Below are 17092 nucleotides of genomic sequence, written 5' to 3' on the forward strand. Positions count from 1 at the left end.
AGCTCTCAGAAACACATCACCTTCAGGTGCTTTGATTATTGAGGCCATGCCAGCAGCTTCTATTTTCCTCTTCTGTCAGCCTCTTCAGGAGAAATGTGTACACAAAGGTAAAATGGCTTTCAAAGGAGATGACCTCCTCATTTCCAGGCTCGGTGCAGACATCAAATTGAACGCCATTCAGCAGTCCCTGATGCTGGTTCTCTCAGTAGCCTAGAGATTAACCTCTTCTAAGACTCTGAGCTGTGTTTGAGGTAGACGCTTGCAATAGCATTAAAGCTAGAACCCATTAGGAAATCACTTTCATCATCTCTTCTTTTCCTCAACCAACCCACCATAACTCTTTCATCTCCTCGGTAAAACAATCAGGAGACTCTTGTTTTGTGTTTGCATCCAGCAAAGTGAAACTCCTTGACAACAGCTTCCAAAGATCTCTCAGATCTAAGAGAATGGCAGGCAGAGAGTGGTGAATTTTGTCTCTGGGTGATGACTTAATGCTGGAGGTGCCCTTCTCTCCTTGAGTAGAAGCATCATTTTTGTGAATGTTATGCAAACTGGGCTCAAACTTTCCAAAAGACACCCAGTAGAAAGCCTTTTGTTGCATTATTTCAAAAGGCTTGAAATTTTGAAGGGAAGAGATTTTGTTTTCCTCTCGGCTACACAATGGAGCTTTCACAGAACCTCTTTTAAAAGGAATAGCTACAGCCTTTGTGTTGAAGGGTGTGTCTGTTGGCAGGGTCTGCTGATGCAGACAGACTGGCTGGTGATTAACAAAGGTCATTAGACTTTGGAATCTGGCAAGCAGCATCGGATGGTATGTCTTCTGTGCGTGGAAGGACGATCCCTAAGAACCAAAGGCATTATGGAGGTTCCCCCACCTCCCTCTTCCAAACCCCAAATTCTGCTGTAGAACAGGGTATGTATGGTCCAGGAAGGAGCCTACCACAATTACCAGGGACCTCTGTTGGGATGAGTGACCCAGCATTATCAATCATGGGATAAAAGAACCTTTGGAGATCTTGGTGAATGACATTTGAGAAGGAGAAAGGTGCTGCATTTCAGAAAGCAATGAAAACAGTTCATTCTTTGTTGGGAGGAGAAGAAGAGCCTCTGAGGAGAAGAGCTGCTCTTCCACTGCTCCTCTCTGATTGTCAGCCTTGCAGAATCCCAGAGAAGCCATGTTGTGCACGGAAGAGAAGCTCTGAGCTAAAATGGCTGCTCCTAATGCTCAGAGGACTAGGGCAGCTTAGTGAGTCTTAGTGAGCTTCAGTGACGCAGGAGCGCCTATCTCTTGAAAGTGTGATAAAAACATTCAGCAGAGCTGTGGCTTGTTTGGCTGAGATGAAAGGACTAAGCTGGGGGGATGGGGAGTGCACACTGGATGATCTGCCTTTTTTTTTTTTTTTTTCTGTGAAGTGTTCTAAATGCAGGAGTCGTCTGCACCATGGAAAAATTTGTTTTCAGGTCTAATGGACTGTGTGCAAGGAGGAGTGGGGTGGGGCCTCAGTGACTGCTGTAATTTGATCCTAAGCTGATAGCAACCTCTTCCACACAATTTGGGTTGGTGCTTTGACACAGAAGGATGTGTCTATGGAATAGGGAGCCTTAAGCTGAAAAGACTGGTGCCCCGTGTGATGTTTTTTTGAAAGAAAAAGGGAGATAAATTACTGGGTGAAAGAAAGAGGAGGTAAATATCCGTGTCTGCCTCTGGCCATTTCTGGTCATGCCAGAAGTTCTGTTCACAGGCTCCCTTGAAGAATCTTTCCCAGGGAATCCTAATGTCCTGGTTCCTCTCACCCCATTGACCTGTAGTTTGACTTAAACGCTCCTAACAGAGATCATTCTTCACTTGCTATTAAAGGAGGGGATACTGCCATTAGAATAAGTGGAGAGGGACATTGGCCACAGATTTAGCTCCTGGACTTGCGGTTCTAGATTATTGTGACTCAGTAGCATTTGCAGTGATCTCAGTGAACTAATTCCCTCATTAAGATAAACTGTGGCTATCTCTACTCAATCCTGGCAGTTGAGATAGGCTGCATCTCCCCAACACATTTTTGTATTCTTCATGATTGGGCTCTCCACCAAATTGGTGAGAAGGTATCTATATATTTCAATAAAGTGATTGTTAATAAAATAAATGTAGATGGGCAAGTTTTATTCTGTTCAACACTTCTGTCTGGTTCACCGTTTTTTTGTGTTCAAGTGTATGATCCAACTTTGTAAAGGAGAGAAGATAGTCTTGACTTAGATGCCCCTCTTCACAACTGCAAGTATCTGTTGCCATAATGTATATGGAGGCACAAGGTTCAACTTTAAACTACATACTGTATTGTCATCTAAATTTGGTTGTTTGAGAATCCCATGAGAAATATTTTATGACCTAATTAGATTGGAGAAGCTGTTAGTTTATAATTGGTAGGTAGTAAAAGAGCAAATAACCATTTAGCTTGTGAAATAAAAAAAAAAACACACATACAATGAAGCAATCCAGCTTAACTGGGAAAGAAGGTGAGAGGTATACCCCCATGTATCTGTTATGATACTAAAATAATAAGAGGTATAATAAAAGTCCTCTATTATCACATTGAGATTAAATACCATTCTACCAATTGGTTTTAATAAAATGTTTTAATGTTAAAATATGTCATGGAGGGGAGCCGGAGAGATAGCATGGAGGTAGGGCATTTGCATTGCATGCAGGAGGACAGTGGTTCGAATCCCAGCATCCCATATAGTCCCTGAGTCTGCCAGGAGCAATTTCTGAGCATAGAGCCAGGAATAACCCCTGAGTGCTGCTGGGTGTGACCCCCCCCCCCAAAAAAAGAAAAAAAATGTCTTGGAGGGGTTATAGTTATAGAACAGTGGGTAGGGTAGGGCCCCAGCATCTTATATGGTCCCCAAGCACTCCCAGGAATGACCCGAGTACAGAGCCAGGAATAATTCCTGAGCACTCTGGGTGTGAACCCAAAACCAAAACCAAGAAAAAGTGTCATGGAGATTGAACTTTGTCTTATTTTTTCTAGACATTCTCTTTCCTTCTAAGGGGGTTTAGATTAAAAAGCTCTAAACCAAAGTCAAACTGAGCATGGAATTTGAATACAGTGAAAACTCCTGAAACTGCTTTTAAAAAATAATCTTCTACATTTCCGTCACAAGTAGCATTTGAAGACATAGTTCTATCAAGCAAGGAAAAAATTCATCTTGGTGTTGAATTTTCCTTTGAAGTTACAAAGTCGAGGACATTATTATGAAAATGGTCTTTTTTGGGCTCTAATTTTCCAACTTGCAAAGTTCAGGGAAAAATATGACTATCTTGAGAATTTTCCCATGAATGGACTCATAGCCTCATTGGCTTGGGGTATGTCATGAAAATGTCTTAAGGTGCATTATTCTGCCTTTACCACAGGCTCCTAATGTGAGAGGGGAGACCCTGATCATGGAGGTGCTTCAATGTGATGGCTGCGATTTCAGAGCCCCATCTTATGAAGATCTCAAGGCACACATTCAGGATGTCCACACAGCATTTCTGCAGCCCACTGATGTTGCTGAAGACAATGCAAATGAACCACGGTCTGGGTCTATAAATGCAAGTAATCAGACAGAGGTGGAATTTTCTTCTATAAAGGATGAATTTGCTATTGCAGAGGATTTATCAGGTAATCTATATTAAACTCTACATATCAGATGCATTTTATTGCTGTCATCCTTTTTTTTGGACTATAGCTGTAGTTCTTGACAGGCATGGCTTTTTACAGAGTTTGCGGTTCCGCGTGAGACATCTTTTGTGGTTTGGGCATTTTGTGTCTGGCCTCAAGTATCCCATGTATTGTATCCTTAGCTTCTTCATGTGTCTCAGTTTCCTCTTCATTTGAAGAACAAGGTAGTAACTTTGAAAGTTCTAGAATGAATATGGCAGCTTAGGAAATTTGTTCTTATAACTATGTAGCACATCTACATGAAGGACGATGAGGCCATTTCTATGCCTCAAGAGACATACTGACTCTTCATCTGTGAGAGACAATATGTGTATTTTCATTAACGTTTCATTAATACTCTTTGGGGCTTCATCTTGAGGCATTAATCCATTTGAATGTGATGTTTATTAATGAAGAGTAATTGAAAATAAAAATTGACTTGCATGATTGAATTTCTTAATTCTTTATTGCTTTGCTTTGCTGTGCTTATGCTTTGCTTTGCTTTGTTCAACTTACCTTATGCTTTCTCTTTAGGTCAAAATGCTACTGCATTGGGGACTGGAAGTTACTATGGCCAGAGTCCAGGATATTACGGTCAGCATCTTGCCCCTAATCCCAAACCAACCAACAAATTTTTTCAATGCAAGTTCTGCGTACGCTACTTCAGGTCAAAAAACCTCCTCATTGAACATACTAGGAAGGTCCATGGAGCTCAAGCCGAAGGAGGTTCTGCAGGACCCCCAATTCCAGGATCCTTAAATTATAATATTATGATGCACGAAGGGTTTGGAAAGGTCTTCTCTTGCCAATTTTGCACATACAAGTCACCAAGGAGGGCAAGAATAATCAAGCACCAGAAGATGTATCACAAGAACAATTTGAAGGAGACTTCTGCTCCCCCACCAGCTCCTGCTCCAATGCCAGACCCTGTGGTTCCACCTGTGTCCCTGCAAGATCCCTGCAAGGAACTGCCGGCAGAGGTGGTAGAGCGCAGCATCTTAGAATCCATGGTCAAACCTTTGACTAAGTCTCGAGGCAACTTTTGCTGTGAGTGGTGCAGCTATCAAACCCCTCGCCGAGAACGCTGGTGTGACCACATGATGAAGAAACACCGAAGTATGGTCAAGATTCTTTCCAGTATCAGACAGCAGGAAGAGACTCCTAATCTACCAGAGGTGCAGAACAAGAATGAGCCTAGCCCCCCTTCCAACTCCACCTATCTTTCCATGAATGCTGCAAGCCGGGAGATTCCCAACGCTAATGTCTCTGGCTACCGGGGCTCCATGAGCAACTCCATCATGAGACCTAATTCTTCCACTTCCAAGTTTTCGCCCATGTCTTACCCTCAGATGAAGCCGAAGTCACCTCACAATTCTGGCCTTGTTAACTTGGCCGACAGATCGCGTTATGGAATGGCTGACATGACCAATTCTTCTGCTGACCTAGAAACGAACAGTATGCTGAATGACTCTAGTTCTGATGAAGAGTTAAATGAACTAGATAGTGAGAATGGTTTAAATGCATTGGATCACCAGGCATCAGGCCTGTCTGCTGAGCAGCTGATGAGCTCAGATGGCAACAAATTATTGGAGACCAAGGGAATTCCATTCAGAAGATTCATGAACAGGTTCCAGTGTCCTTTTTGTCCTTTCCTCACCATGCATCGACGGAGCATCTCCCGTCACATAGAGAACATCCATCTATCTGGAAAAACTGCTGTCTACAAGTGTGACGAATGTCCGTTTACTTGCAAGAGCTCATTGAAACTTGGGGCTCACAAACAGTGTCACACGGGTACAACATCAGACTGGGATGCTGTGAACTCCCAGAGTGAAAACATTTCTTCCTCACTGAATGAAAGCATCATGTCTTATGAGAGCTCGAGCATCAATGGTAGAAAGTCAGGGGTCCTTCTGGATCCCTTGCAACAACAGCAGCAGCAGCAGCCGCCGCCACCACCACCACCACTGCCACCACCTCCACCCCCTCTGTCACAGCCACAGCCACCCCAGCTCCAACCACATCAACTCCCACCCCAACCCCAGCCACCACCACCACCACCACCACCTCCTCCACCACCCCCACCCCCACCACCACCACCACAGCCACCCATGCAAACCACTCCCCTACATCCTTACAAATGCACCATGTGCAACTACTCCACTACCACTCTGAAAGGGCTACGAGTCCATCAGCAGCACAAACACTCATTTTGCGACAACTTGCCAAAATTTGAGGGGCAACCCTCAAGCTTACCATTGGAAAGTGAGACAGACAGCCATCCCTCTTCCAGTAACACTGTGAAGAAAAGTCAGACCTCAATTCTTGGGTTGTCCTCCAAGAACCATTTTGTAGCTAAGACCTCTAGAAAACTCATGAATGACTTTCCCCTTGATTTATCACCTGTGAAGAAGAGAACTAGGATTGATGAAATAGCCAGTAACCTACAGAGCAAAATTAACCAAACCAAACAACAGGAAGATTCAGTCATCAATGTGGAGGACGATGAGGAGGAAGATGAAGACAACGAAGTGGAGATAGAGGTTGAGTTAGACAGGGAAGAAGAGTCAACAGAGCCAGTCCTGGAGGTATCCAACCCCTTTGCAGCCCAGCAGCTCTGGGCAAGAGATATCGGGGAGCCCCCAAAGGAACCTGGCTTCAGGAATATCACCCACGATTACAATGCCACCAATGGGGCTGAGATTGAGCTCACTCTCTCTGAAGATGAAGAGGATTACTATTGTTCCTCAACCAACTTGAAAGATCATCAGGTTTCGAGTACTGCCCTGCTGAACACTCCAACGCCTCTTTATGGGACTGAGCATAATAATGAAACTACGGACTTTGGTGACTCTGGAAGGCTTTACTATTGCAAACACTGTGACTTTAACAATAAATCTGCCCGGAGTGTGAGCACCCACTATCAGAGAATGCACCCATATATTAAATTCAGCTTTAGGTACATCTTGGACCCCAACGACCACAGTGCAGTCTACAGGTGCCTGGAATGTTACATTGATTACACCAACTTTGAAGATCTGCAGCAGCATTATGGTGAACATCATCCAGAAGCCATGAATGTCCTCAACTTTGACCATTCGGACCTGATCTACCGGTGTCGGTTTTGTTCCTACACGAGCCCGAATGTTAGGAGCCTAATGCCGCATTACCAAAGAATGCATCCCACAGTGAAGATCAACAATGCGATGATATTTTCCAGCTATGTAGTGGAGCAGCAGGAAGGGCTGAATACAGAATCCCAGACACTCCGGGAGATTCTTAACTCAGCTCCCAAGAGTATGGCGACTTCCACACCTGTGGCACGTGGCGGTGGCCTGCCGTCTCCATTTGGTAAAAACACTCCTCCCAAGACCTTTCCTCCAGAATGTGAAAACCAGAAGGACCCCTCAGTTAACACCGTTGTCGTGTACGATTGTGATGTTTGTTCTTTCGCAAGCCCCAACATGCATTCTGTCCTGGTTCATTATCAGAAGAAACACCCCGAAGAAAAGGCTTCCTACTTTAGGATCCAGAAAACCATGCGCATGGTGTCTGTGGACAGGGGCGCTGCCCTTTCTCAATTGTCATTTGAGGTGGGTGCTCCAATGTCTCCCAAAATGTCCAACATGGGTTCCCCACCCCCCCCACAACCCCCACCACCAGACCTCAGTACTGAGCTTTACTACTGCAAACACTGTTCCTACAGCAATCGGTCAGTTGTGGGCGTGCTTGTCCACTACCAGAAAAGACACCCAGAAATAAAGGTCACTGCCAAATATATCAGACAGGCTCCTCCCACAGCTACCATGATGAGAGGGGCTGAGGGGTTCCAAGGCTCCCCCCGGGCCCCTGCCCCCATGCAGCAGCCGAACCGAAGCGATGGCCTTCCTGTGGAGAACGAGATGTTCTTCTGCCAGCACTGTGATTATGGGAACCGGACCGTCAAAGGTGTCCTCATTCATTATCAGAAGAAGCACCGTGACTTCAAGGCCAATGCAGATGTGATCCGGCAGCACACAGCCACCATCCGAAGCCTCTGTGACCGGAACCAGAAGAAAGTGGGTGGTTGCATGCTTCTCCCCTCTAGCATGGATAGGGACAAAGCGAAGCTTCGAGCGCTCAAATGTAGGCAGTGCTCATATACCTCCCCCTATTTCTATGCACTGAGGAAGCATATTAAGAAAGATCACCCTACACTAAAGGCCACAGTTACGTCTATCATGCGGTGGGCATTTTTAGATGGCTTGATAGAAGCTGGCTACCACTGTGAGTGGTGCATATATTCCCACCCAGAGCCCAATGGTTTGCTCCTCCATTACCAAAGGAGACACCCAGAGCATTATGTTGACTACACTTACATGGCTACCAAACTCTGGGCAGGGCCAGACCCATCCCCTCCTTCTCTTGCATTGCCAGCTGAAGCCAAAATATACAGATGCAGAGACTGTGTTTTTGAAGCTCTCTCCATCTGGGACATCACCAATCACTATCAAGCATTCCATCCCTGGGCCATGAATGGTGATGAGTCTGTGTTGTTGGATATCATCAAGGAGAAAGATGTGGTTGAGAGTCTCCTCCCCCCTTCTGAAGAGCTGATGGGCCCTGTGAATTGTGAAAATAGCATGCCCCTCCCACTACCTGAACAGGAAGTTGAATGCCCAGAGGATGCCAGACTCTCCCCAGAGAAAGGCATCCAGCTGACATCCGCCAACCCTGCCATCTCCTCCACCCCATACCAGTGCACTGTCTGCCAGTCTGAGTATAACAACCTGCATGGTCTTCTCACTCACTATGGCAAGAAGCATCCTGGCATGAAAGTGAAGGCAGCTGACTTTGCCCAGGACATCGACATCAACCCTGGCGCCGTCTACAAATGCCGGCATTGTCCGTACATCAACACCCGCATCCACGGTGTCCTGACCCACTACCAGAAGCGACACCCGTCTGTCAAGGTGACAGCTGAGGACTTCGTGCACGACGTGGAGCAGTCCACCGACATCACCCAGAACGACGTAGAGGAGACGAGCAGGATCTTCAAGCAAGGGTACGGTGCCTACCGCTGCAAACTGTGTCCCTACACACATGGCACGTTAGAGAAGCTTAAAATCCACTATGAGAAGTATCACAATCAGCCAGAGTTTGATGTCTTCTCCCAGTCGCCCCCAAAGCTGCCAGTGTCCCTGGAACCCGAGATAACCACTGAAGTGAGCCCCTCCCAGGTCTCTGTTACCGAGGAGGAGGTGAGCGAGGAGTCCATGTCCACTTCTCACTTCTCTACCTCGCACCTGGTGTCCCACACTGTGTTCCGGTGCCAGCTCTGCAAATACTTCTGCTCCACGAGGAAGGGGATCGCCAGACACTACCGCATCAAGCACAACAACGTCCGAGCCCAACCCGAGGGGAAGAACAACCTCTTCAAGTGTGCCCTGTGTTCCTACACCAACCCCATCCGCAAAGGCCTGGCTGCCCACTACCAGAAGCGCCACGACATCGACGCCTATTACACCCACTGCCTGGCCGCCTCCAGGACCATCAGCGACAAGCCCAACAAGGTGATCATCCCATCCCCACCCAAGGACGACTCCCCCCAGCTCAGCGAGGAGCTCCGGCGGGCGGTGGAGAAGAAAAAGTGCTCCCTGTGCTCCTTCCAGTCCTTCAGCAAGAAAGGCATCGTGTCCCATTATATGAAGCGCCACCCAGGGGTATTCCCCAAGAAGCAGCACGCCAGCAAGCTGGGGGGTTACTTCACTGCTGTCTACGCCGACGAGCATGAGAAACCAGTGTTGCTGGAAGAGGAGGAGAGAGGAAGCAGCAGCCTGGAGAAAGCCGAGGTGGAGGGGGATGCGCAGGAGATCGAGTGGCTCCCGTTCCGCTGTGTCAAATGTTTCAAGCTGTCCTTCAGCACGGCCGAGCTGCTGTGTATGCATTATACCGACCACCACAGTCGGGATCTCAAGAGGGACTTCGTCATACTGGGCAACAACGGCCCCCGCCTGCAGAACCCTGCCTACCAGTGCAAGCACTGCGATTGCAAACTGCTCAGCACAGCCGAGCTGACCTCACACTTGAACATTCACAATGAGGAATTCCAGAAGCGTGCCAAACGTCAGGAGAGGAGGAAACAGCTTTTGAGCAAGCAGAAATATGCAGATGGTGCTTTTGCAGATTTCAAACAGGAGAGGGTAAGGATATGTTTTGATTTCCCTTCCCCCAGGAGGCCTCTCATCACTGGTGCCCACATGCGCTTCTTCGTTGCCAGCCAAACTGCTACCGGCTTCCTAGTGACTTAGCTTGCCAGAGAGCTCAATAAGTCAATTAAACATTTCGAGCTTGATTATCCCCACCCTTTCTATGCTCGCCCTCCTCCATGGTCTTGCTCTCCCCTCCCTCCACTCCACCCCCAGGCTCCCCCGGGGGTCGGGTTTGGGGTGGTTTCTCTTGTATTTCTCTCTGCCTGCCGAGTAGCCTTCTAACAAGGCATAGACGCACAACAACGCTCGCTCTCTGTCCCGAGGCAGTGGGGGGCCACCCCGGTGGTCTCATTAGCACCTCTCAGCCATGTCTTGGTCTGCAGTATCCGCTACAGGAACCTCTAACAGCTCAAGGAGTAGCTGTTTTGCCAAGAAGTTCGTTAAGTGACGTGGCTGTGCAACGTTTCACCTGCGTGGTGGAAATGGGTTTGAAACGCCAGATAACTTGGTGGCGATGACAATGAGGCATCTGCACAGAAATCTTCTCTCCTCACAAGTTGGTCCCATGTCTGGGTTCCAGAGACTTTGCATAGTAGGCAGTGTGCCACGAAACTGATGAATCTGGTTTAAAAATACTCACATAGCTTTCCCGGGGTTTTTTTAACCTGCTAATCTGCTTTTAAATAAAATCTGCTAGTAAGCTACAAGAATAAAATGCCGGCAATTAAGGGAGGGCTCGGAGTACTGATGGCTACCACTGTATTTTACCAGCCTTTTGGTCAATTAGAAGAGGTGCCAAAGATCAAGGAGAGGAAGGTGGTGGGCTACAAATGTAAATTCTGTGTGGAAGTGCACCCGACGCTCCGAGCCATCTGCAATCACCTCCGCAAGCACGTCCAGTATGGCAGCGTCCCCGCAGTGAAGGTGAGAACCCGGAGGCCGGCAGGAGCCGTCTCGCATTTGAGCCATTCAGAGTTCATCCATAATAAACCCATCACTCTTTGCGGCTCAGAAGGGGTGTCCAGGCCCTTGGGTGTTCCTGAGTGATGCTTGCTTTGCGCTGGCTTGTTTTGATTTCTTTGCAGGTTGGATCTTCCTCACCTTTCCGTGTCTTCATCCGGTTGCATTTCCATGCGGTTCCCTTTCCTGTGGATAGTTTGGAAACGGAGGTCCAGGAGGCTTTGAGTTATCCCTCTCTTCTGCCTCTGTTCCATTTAGGTGTTGGCTCTTTTGAGTTGTCTGAGCTCTTCAGAGGAAGCCCATGGGCTCAGCTCCCAGCATCTCTCTCTCTCTCTCTCTCTCTCTCTCTCTCTCTCTCTCTCTCTCTCTCTCTCTCTCTCTCTCTCTCTCTCTCTCTCTCCTTCCTATTTATTATTATCTGACAGTGCAGAAAGCCTTGGGAAATGTTTTTCTTTTTTCTTTTTCTTTTTTTTTTTTTTTGGCTTTTTATCCTGGATTGTTGGAGGAGTGTCAGAGACACATAAAAACCTAAAAGCTTGGAAATCACCTTTGACCCTGAGAGCCCACTGATGTGGTTTCATGGTTTGTCCTTCCATCCCCTCACCCACATTTAGCTGACCAGTTCTTACTCCTCATCCCAACCTGTTTGCCACTAGTTTTGAACATTTTATCTGAACAGTGGCCATCATGCCCATAGCTGAACTATTGTGCCTTCCTCTTAGTCTGTCACAAAGCCCTTTGCATGGGGAACAGAGGCAGTTATTGAGATCTCTGTTCTCTCGCTTGCTTTCTATGTACAAACATGGATGTGTTCTTGCTTTCCTTCATGGAAGACTGAGGCTCCTTGGCTGTGTGCAGAGTGGAGGCTTCCCACAGCATCAACAATCACTTCTCTCTGTCCCAGTTCTGTGTCCACTACTGAATTCCTGGAATTGCCAAAGAGAAGCAAAGCAGCCCTTCCTGTGCTCTCAATTCTAAGCCCAAGGAGCAACCTCCAAATACAGGCAAATTAAAATTAAGCTGTTCCCTCCTTACCTGCAATAGTTGTTCACTCACCTCCAATCAAGAAATATGGGCACAGTCTTCAGGGTGTGCAAGTTTGGGGGCAAAAGTCAGGCTCTCACACTTCCCTTCACCCCCAAAGGATGACCTACATGTCCTCCCAAACAATTCTTTGTTCTTTCTCTGCTTTTCTCTGAACCATAATCCTACCCCTGCTTTAGGTCAGTTCAGGTGGGTTGGTCATCCTTTTTTAAATGGAGATTAAATGGGTGAATGGTCTTTGTAGGCAAAACCCTGTCCCATGTAGGTGCTGGGCATTGTGCCATGCTGCCCTAAAATGAACCACCACAGAGAATGGCAGTCAGGTTCTTAACCCGCTTTCTTAGTGGAACCGAAGAGGCAGGGAAGAAAACAATGACCACGTATGACTGGTGAATTTGGGAAAATGAAGGGAGTGGAGGAAAGCAGGGGGCAATGGTGATGGATATTTATTTTGTTGGTGGGGCATGTGTGTGTGTGTGGTTCTCTTAGCAGGAGGTCGAAGACCCTTCTCACTTGTTCCTGGATGGATTCGAAGCTGCCAAAGAGGCCATTGGCATCCTGGTGGACCGGGTGGATGGTGAACACTGCTTGCTTGATGGAATGTTGGAGGATGAAACCCGGCCGGGGGGATACCATTGTAGTCAATGTGACAGAGTCCTGATGTCCATGCAGGGGCTGCGTTCTCATGAGAGGAGCCATCTGGCCTTGGCCATGTTTACCCGCGAGGACAAGTACAGCTGCCAGTATTGCTCCTTTGTTTCTGCTTTCAGGCACAAGTAAGTGCTATTGAGTGGTTGCAAGTGGTGTTCGGGAAGAATGTAAGAGGAGAGGCAGCTGAGTTAGAACAGAAGCTTGGAGGAGTCAGAAGTTCTGGCTCCTGGTTCACACCTGCTCTTCTGTCAGCTGTGATACCTTGAGCCTCAGTCACTTCAATGATCTGAGGGGCTAAGAATAGGCAATGGTTTGGTTGAAATTATAGTTAGCCACAATAAGAATTTTTCAAAATGACAGGATGGGATGTATTCTATGCTTTATCACAAGGAAAATCCAAAGTAGATGAATTTACTGCTGTTATCTGTTGAATGTTCACCCAGAATTGAATCCTTGTTTGAGGAAGTGGTATTCCATTTGGGAAACTGAGTGACTAAGAAGGAAACACTAAAACTTTTGACCTTTGTGACCAAAAGATCACAATGTTTGATGGACTTTAAGAAAAACCTTGTGAGGGAATGAAGCTTATGGATGAAGAGTGGGATGTGCCAATGGCCCGTGAGAGTTTTAACATTATAAATTATTGGGAGTATGGAAGACTTTGGGAGCTTAGGAGAAACTGGTGGATTTTGAGAAGATATAATCTTTTGTTGCCTTTTTCTTTCAACTATTTAAGAGATGAGTGTTCAATAATATGTTCTGACACTCTTGGATGAAGGTAACTGATTATAAGACTGACATGCTGTTTATTTTTATGATAATTGAAGATAAATGTTGGGCTGTTTGCTTCTTTAAAAAAGATAAAGTGCTAGTTAGTGGGTTGTTGAAAGGGAGGAGGAAGCAAGGCTCCTACCAAAGGTTAGAATGGGTTACAAGCTCATTATAATCATACAGAACCCAATTCTAAATCTTTGTCATCAGGTCCACGCATTGGTAATAATAATAATAATAATAATAATAATAATAATAATAAAAGCTTATGCCATTTTATTAATTTAATAAATACTATTGAGTATCATTTATCACATTTCCCTGACACTCCTTAGTAAGTCCTCGTGGATTTACTTTGCATTATACTGGAGGCGTAGGGAGAGGACTATAAAATGACTATGACATAGTACATTATCTAAAGGAAATATAGGGATAAAAATAAAGGAAGCACCCATATTTTGCTGTGCCTATGCAAAAAAAAATACCATACACAGACCTTTTATTATTATTTATTGTATTTTTTATTTCTTACTTTTAAATCGGGGTTCTCACCTTTTTCATAGAACCTTTGGACATGGATTACTTTATTTTACCACATGTTCCTTCATTTTTTCTATAAAACTAAGAGGAAAGGAATAAAGAAAGGCTAAAGGGCAGGGACCAAGTGGTCTCAGATGCATTGGTGGGAAAATAAATAAGGACAGAACTAAATATCCAAGCCAAAGTCAACGATAATAGAATCAAGGGACCTAAATTTTAACAATCTAGATCCAAAGGGGCCTGTTACATTGGCACTGGCAGGCCAGTGAACAAAGGCTGGTGGTATAGGACGCAATCTGGGTCCATTGGAGGTTGACACTGTGGTGGAAAGGGCCCTGATTCATTGTATATTTGAAATTCAACTATGAAGGACTCTGTAGATCACAATTGTTTCAATAAAATAAAATTTAAAAAAGTTAAGGAAGGGCCCGGAGAGATAGCACAGTGGCGTTTGCCTTGCAAGCAGCCGATCCAGGACCTAAGGTGTTTGGTTCGAATTCCAGTGTCCCATATGGTCCCCCGTGCCTGCCAGGAGCTATTTCTGAGCAGACAGCCAGGTGTGGCCCAAAACCCAAAAATAAAAAAGTTAAGGAAACGTGCAAATAATAAAACAGGTACATGTTTTTGGGAATGTTACAAAATTCTAAGAAAGAAATGGTGCCTTTATTTTGAAAGAGCTTGAAAAGGGATTTGTGGAGTAGGGATCATTTGAGTCAAGTCTTAAAGCAGGAAGAGAGGACTTGAATTGTTTGGAAAGAACATGCTCAATGGAGGAAAAATGAGAAGATTGAATGAAGCTCAATGGAGTTCCAAATGGTGGTTCAGTTTGAACAAATTCTAAGTTATTTATTAAGTAATAGTTGAAGATCAGGTTGGAGTCTTTTAAAAGATATCAGACTTAGAGCCTCTGTACAATTAATATTGTGTAATTATATTACTAAAAAAGGGAAGGGTTTGAAGTGAGTGAATCTTCAAGAGTATTTATATAAATTGAGCATTACTCTGTGCCAGTATCATGCAAAATCCCTTTAAGTATTATCTGTTTCTGAAAATAGCCCTTGGGAGGCTACTTATCATCTTCCCATTGTGTGGATAAGAGAAGTGAGGCCTTTTAATGGATAGAGAGATTTTGGGTAACTTTCCCAGGAACTGAAAGTTTTTTTTATTTTGGTTTGATTTGGTATGGTTGTTTTTTTGGAGCTACACCCAGTGATTATTCTTGGCTCTGCACTGAGAATTTACTCCTGGCAAGGCTCTTGGAAGTCAGGGATCAAACCCGTTCAGCCATGTGCAAGGCAAACACCCTATCTGCTGTGTTATTACTCCAGCCTCTGAACTGAGAGGACAAAAGCTGGTTTTGATCCTTAGCAGTCTAAATTCAGAGTTTGCCCTCCGAAGCTGAAATAAATGTTGGGAAGATCAATTAGAAGATAGTAATAGTAACTGCTCCAAGAAGTTAGGAAATGTTGGGAATGATTGAGTAAACTAGGATCTACATCACCGAAAATGGTTGTGCTATTATAGAAATGAGGGCATGAAGAAGAGAATTTGTTTTGCAGGGAGAACACTGATGAGTTTGTTTAGGGCTGGTTGGGTTTAAGATAGCTAAAGGACATCCAGGGGGAGATGTCCGGAGGCAATTGAAAATGCTGCTTTGGAGCTCTGGAGAGCATTCTGTGTTTAAATGGTAAGCAGCTTCATTCCCATATGAGTCATTTAGAATGGAAGCGAGCTCTCTGGGGTACTGGTACAAATTAGAACTTCTTCCCACACCTTGTTTGCTAGATTTATTACTTTTTTTTGGATTAGTAATTATTATGAGATACTGGAGCTCACCATAATAAAATAACTTCCTTTTAACTTCTATATGGAAAACTGAGGTACAGTAAACAGGGTTGTATGAGTCAAAAGGAATGTCCAAGTTTGGGTCACATGAGTTCCTTTCAGCACAGGTTCTTCCCTACCCCAGCTTTTATATTTACAAAGACACTAGACATATTTTGGACCACATAGCAAGTAATTCAACCTCTTCAAAGCTTTCTTTCCCCCATGTGCTCACAACTCATGTGGGGTTAAATTTTTAAAAGAAAGCCCTTTTATATGAGGCCGAGGATATAGCACAGCGGTAGGGAATTTGCCTTGCAAGCTGCTGACCTAGGACTGAAGTTGTTTCAAATCCTGGCATCCCATATGGTCCCCCGTGCTGCCAGGAGTGATTTCTGAGTGCAGATCCAGGAGTAACCCCTGAGCACAGCTGGATGTGGCCCAAAAACCGAAACCCAAACAAGAAAGCCCTTTTACAAAGGCAACATTTTCTAATTTCTACTTAAAAAATAAAGTTTAGGGGCCGGAGTGGTAGCACAAGCCTAGGATGAACCACAGTTCAATACCTGCATTCCATATGGTCTCCCAAGCCAGGAGCGATTTCTGAGTGCATAGCCAGGAGTGACCCCTGAGCGTCACCGAATGTGCCCCCCCCCCAAAATAAAGCAAACACAAATATTAAAAAAATGTTTGTAAGTATTGTAACTTGGTACCGCTGCCATGTCTTCATTATATAAAGACTTTCCCTTTCTTTATCTCCCCCTCCATTTTAGAGTAGGTATAACTCTTGATCCCTCCTTTTTTAGAATAAAAAATAATTATTTTGAAAAGCTTAAAAATGAGATTCTTGGGGAAGAAAGGAGAAGAATATGATATGCAGTTTTAAATTTTATTGTTTTTCTTTTCTTTTTTCTTTTTCTTTTTTCTTGGCTTCTACATCAGTTTGGATCGCCATATGCAAACCCACCACGGACACCATAAACCATTTCGATGTAAACTCTGCTCCTTCAAGTCCTCCTACAACAGCCGGCTGAAAACTCACATCCTCAAAGCTCATGCTGGTAAGTTATTGACAGTGATACATAAGTTTTCCGAGTTTGAAATCTACTGATCTTCATTGATGAGGTTAAAAATAACTCATGTCCCATACCTGAAAATAGATGATTATTCAAATTATTTAGATGTTCAGTTTAATTTTAATCCAATGAGAAAAATTAAATAATTGACTTACCAAACTAATATGAATTCTATGCCATCTGTTGTTGATCTATACCAACTATCTCTACTTTCATGAGACATCTACATTAATCCACCCTTCCTATTTGAAATGTAAAGCATTGTTTCCACTAAAGGTAATTTCCAAGTTGACTGAAATTCAATTGAAGTTAGAAATTTGAATTTCAGAGGGACGAAGAA

The 17092-nt window shown here is 44.8% G+C and overlaps 1 protein-coding gene across 4 annotated transcripts in view; it reads left to right on the plus strand.

Moving 5' to 3' along the window:
- The window catches only part of ZNF462 (zinc finger protein 462), a 153044-nt gene that overhangs the window by 56252 nt on the left and 79700 nt on the right, over positions 1-17092 (plus strand). For 3 of the 4 annotated variants that reach the window (XM_049770794.1, XM_049770807.1, XM_049770802.1), the window contains exons 2-6: positions 3407-3656; positions 4230-9877; positions 10658-10810; positions 12563-12666; positions 16619-16737. In XM_049770794.1, the coding sequence (XP_049626751.1) occupies positions 3437-3656; positions 4230-9877; positions 10658-10810; positions 12563-12666; positions 16619-16737 (6244 nt within the window). In that variant the 5' untranslated portion in view covers positions 3407-3436. The remainder of the gene's footprint in view (positions 1-3406; positions 3657-4229; positions 9878-10657; positions 10811-12562; positions 12667-16618; positions 16738-17092) is intronic. The other variant, XM_049770811.1, reaches the window with a different exon arrangement.

This window comes from Suncus etruscus, chromosome 1 (assembly GCF_024139225.1).
Source record: "Suncus etruscus isolate mSunEtr1 chromosome 1, mSunEtr1.pri.cur, whole genome shotgun sequence".
In the NCBI taxonomy this organism is placed as follows: Eukaryota; Metazoa; Chordata; class Mammalia; order Eulipotyphla; family Soricidae; genus Suncus; species Suncus etruscus.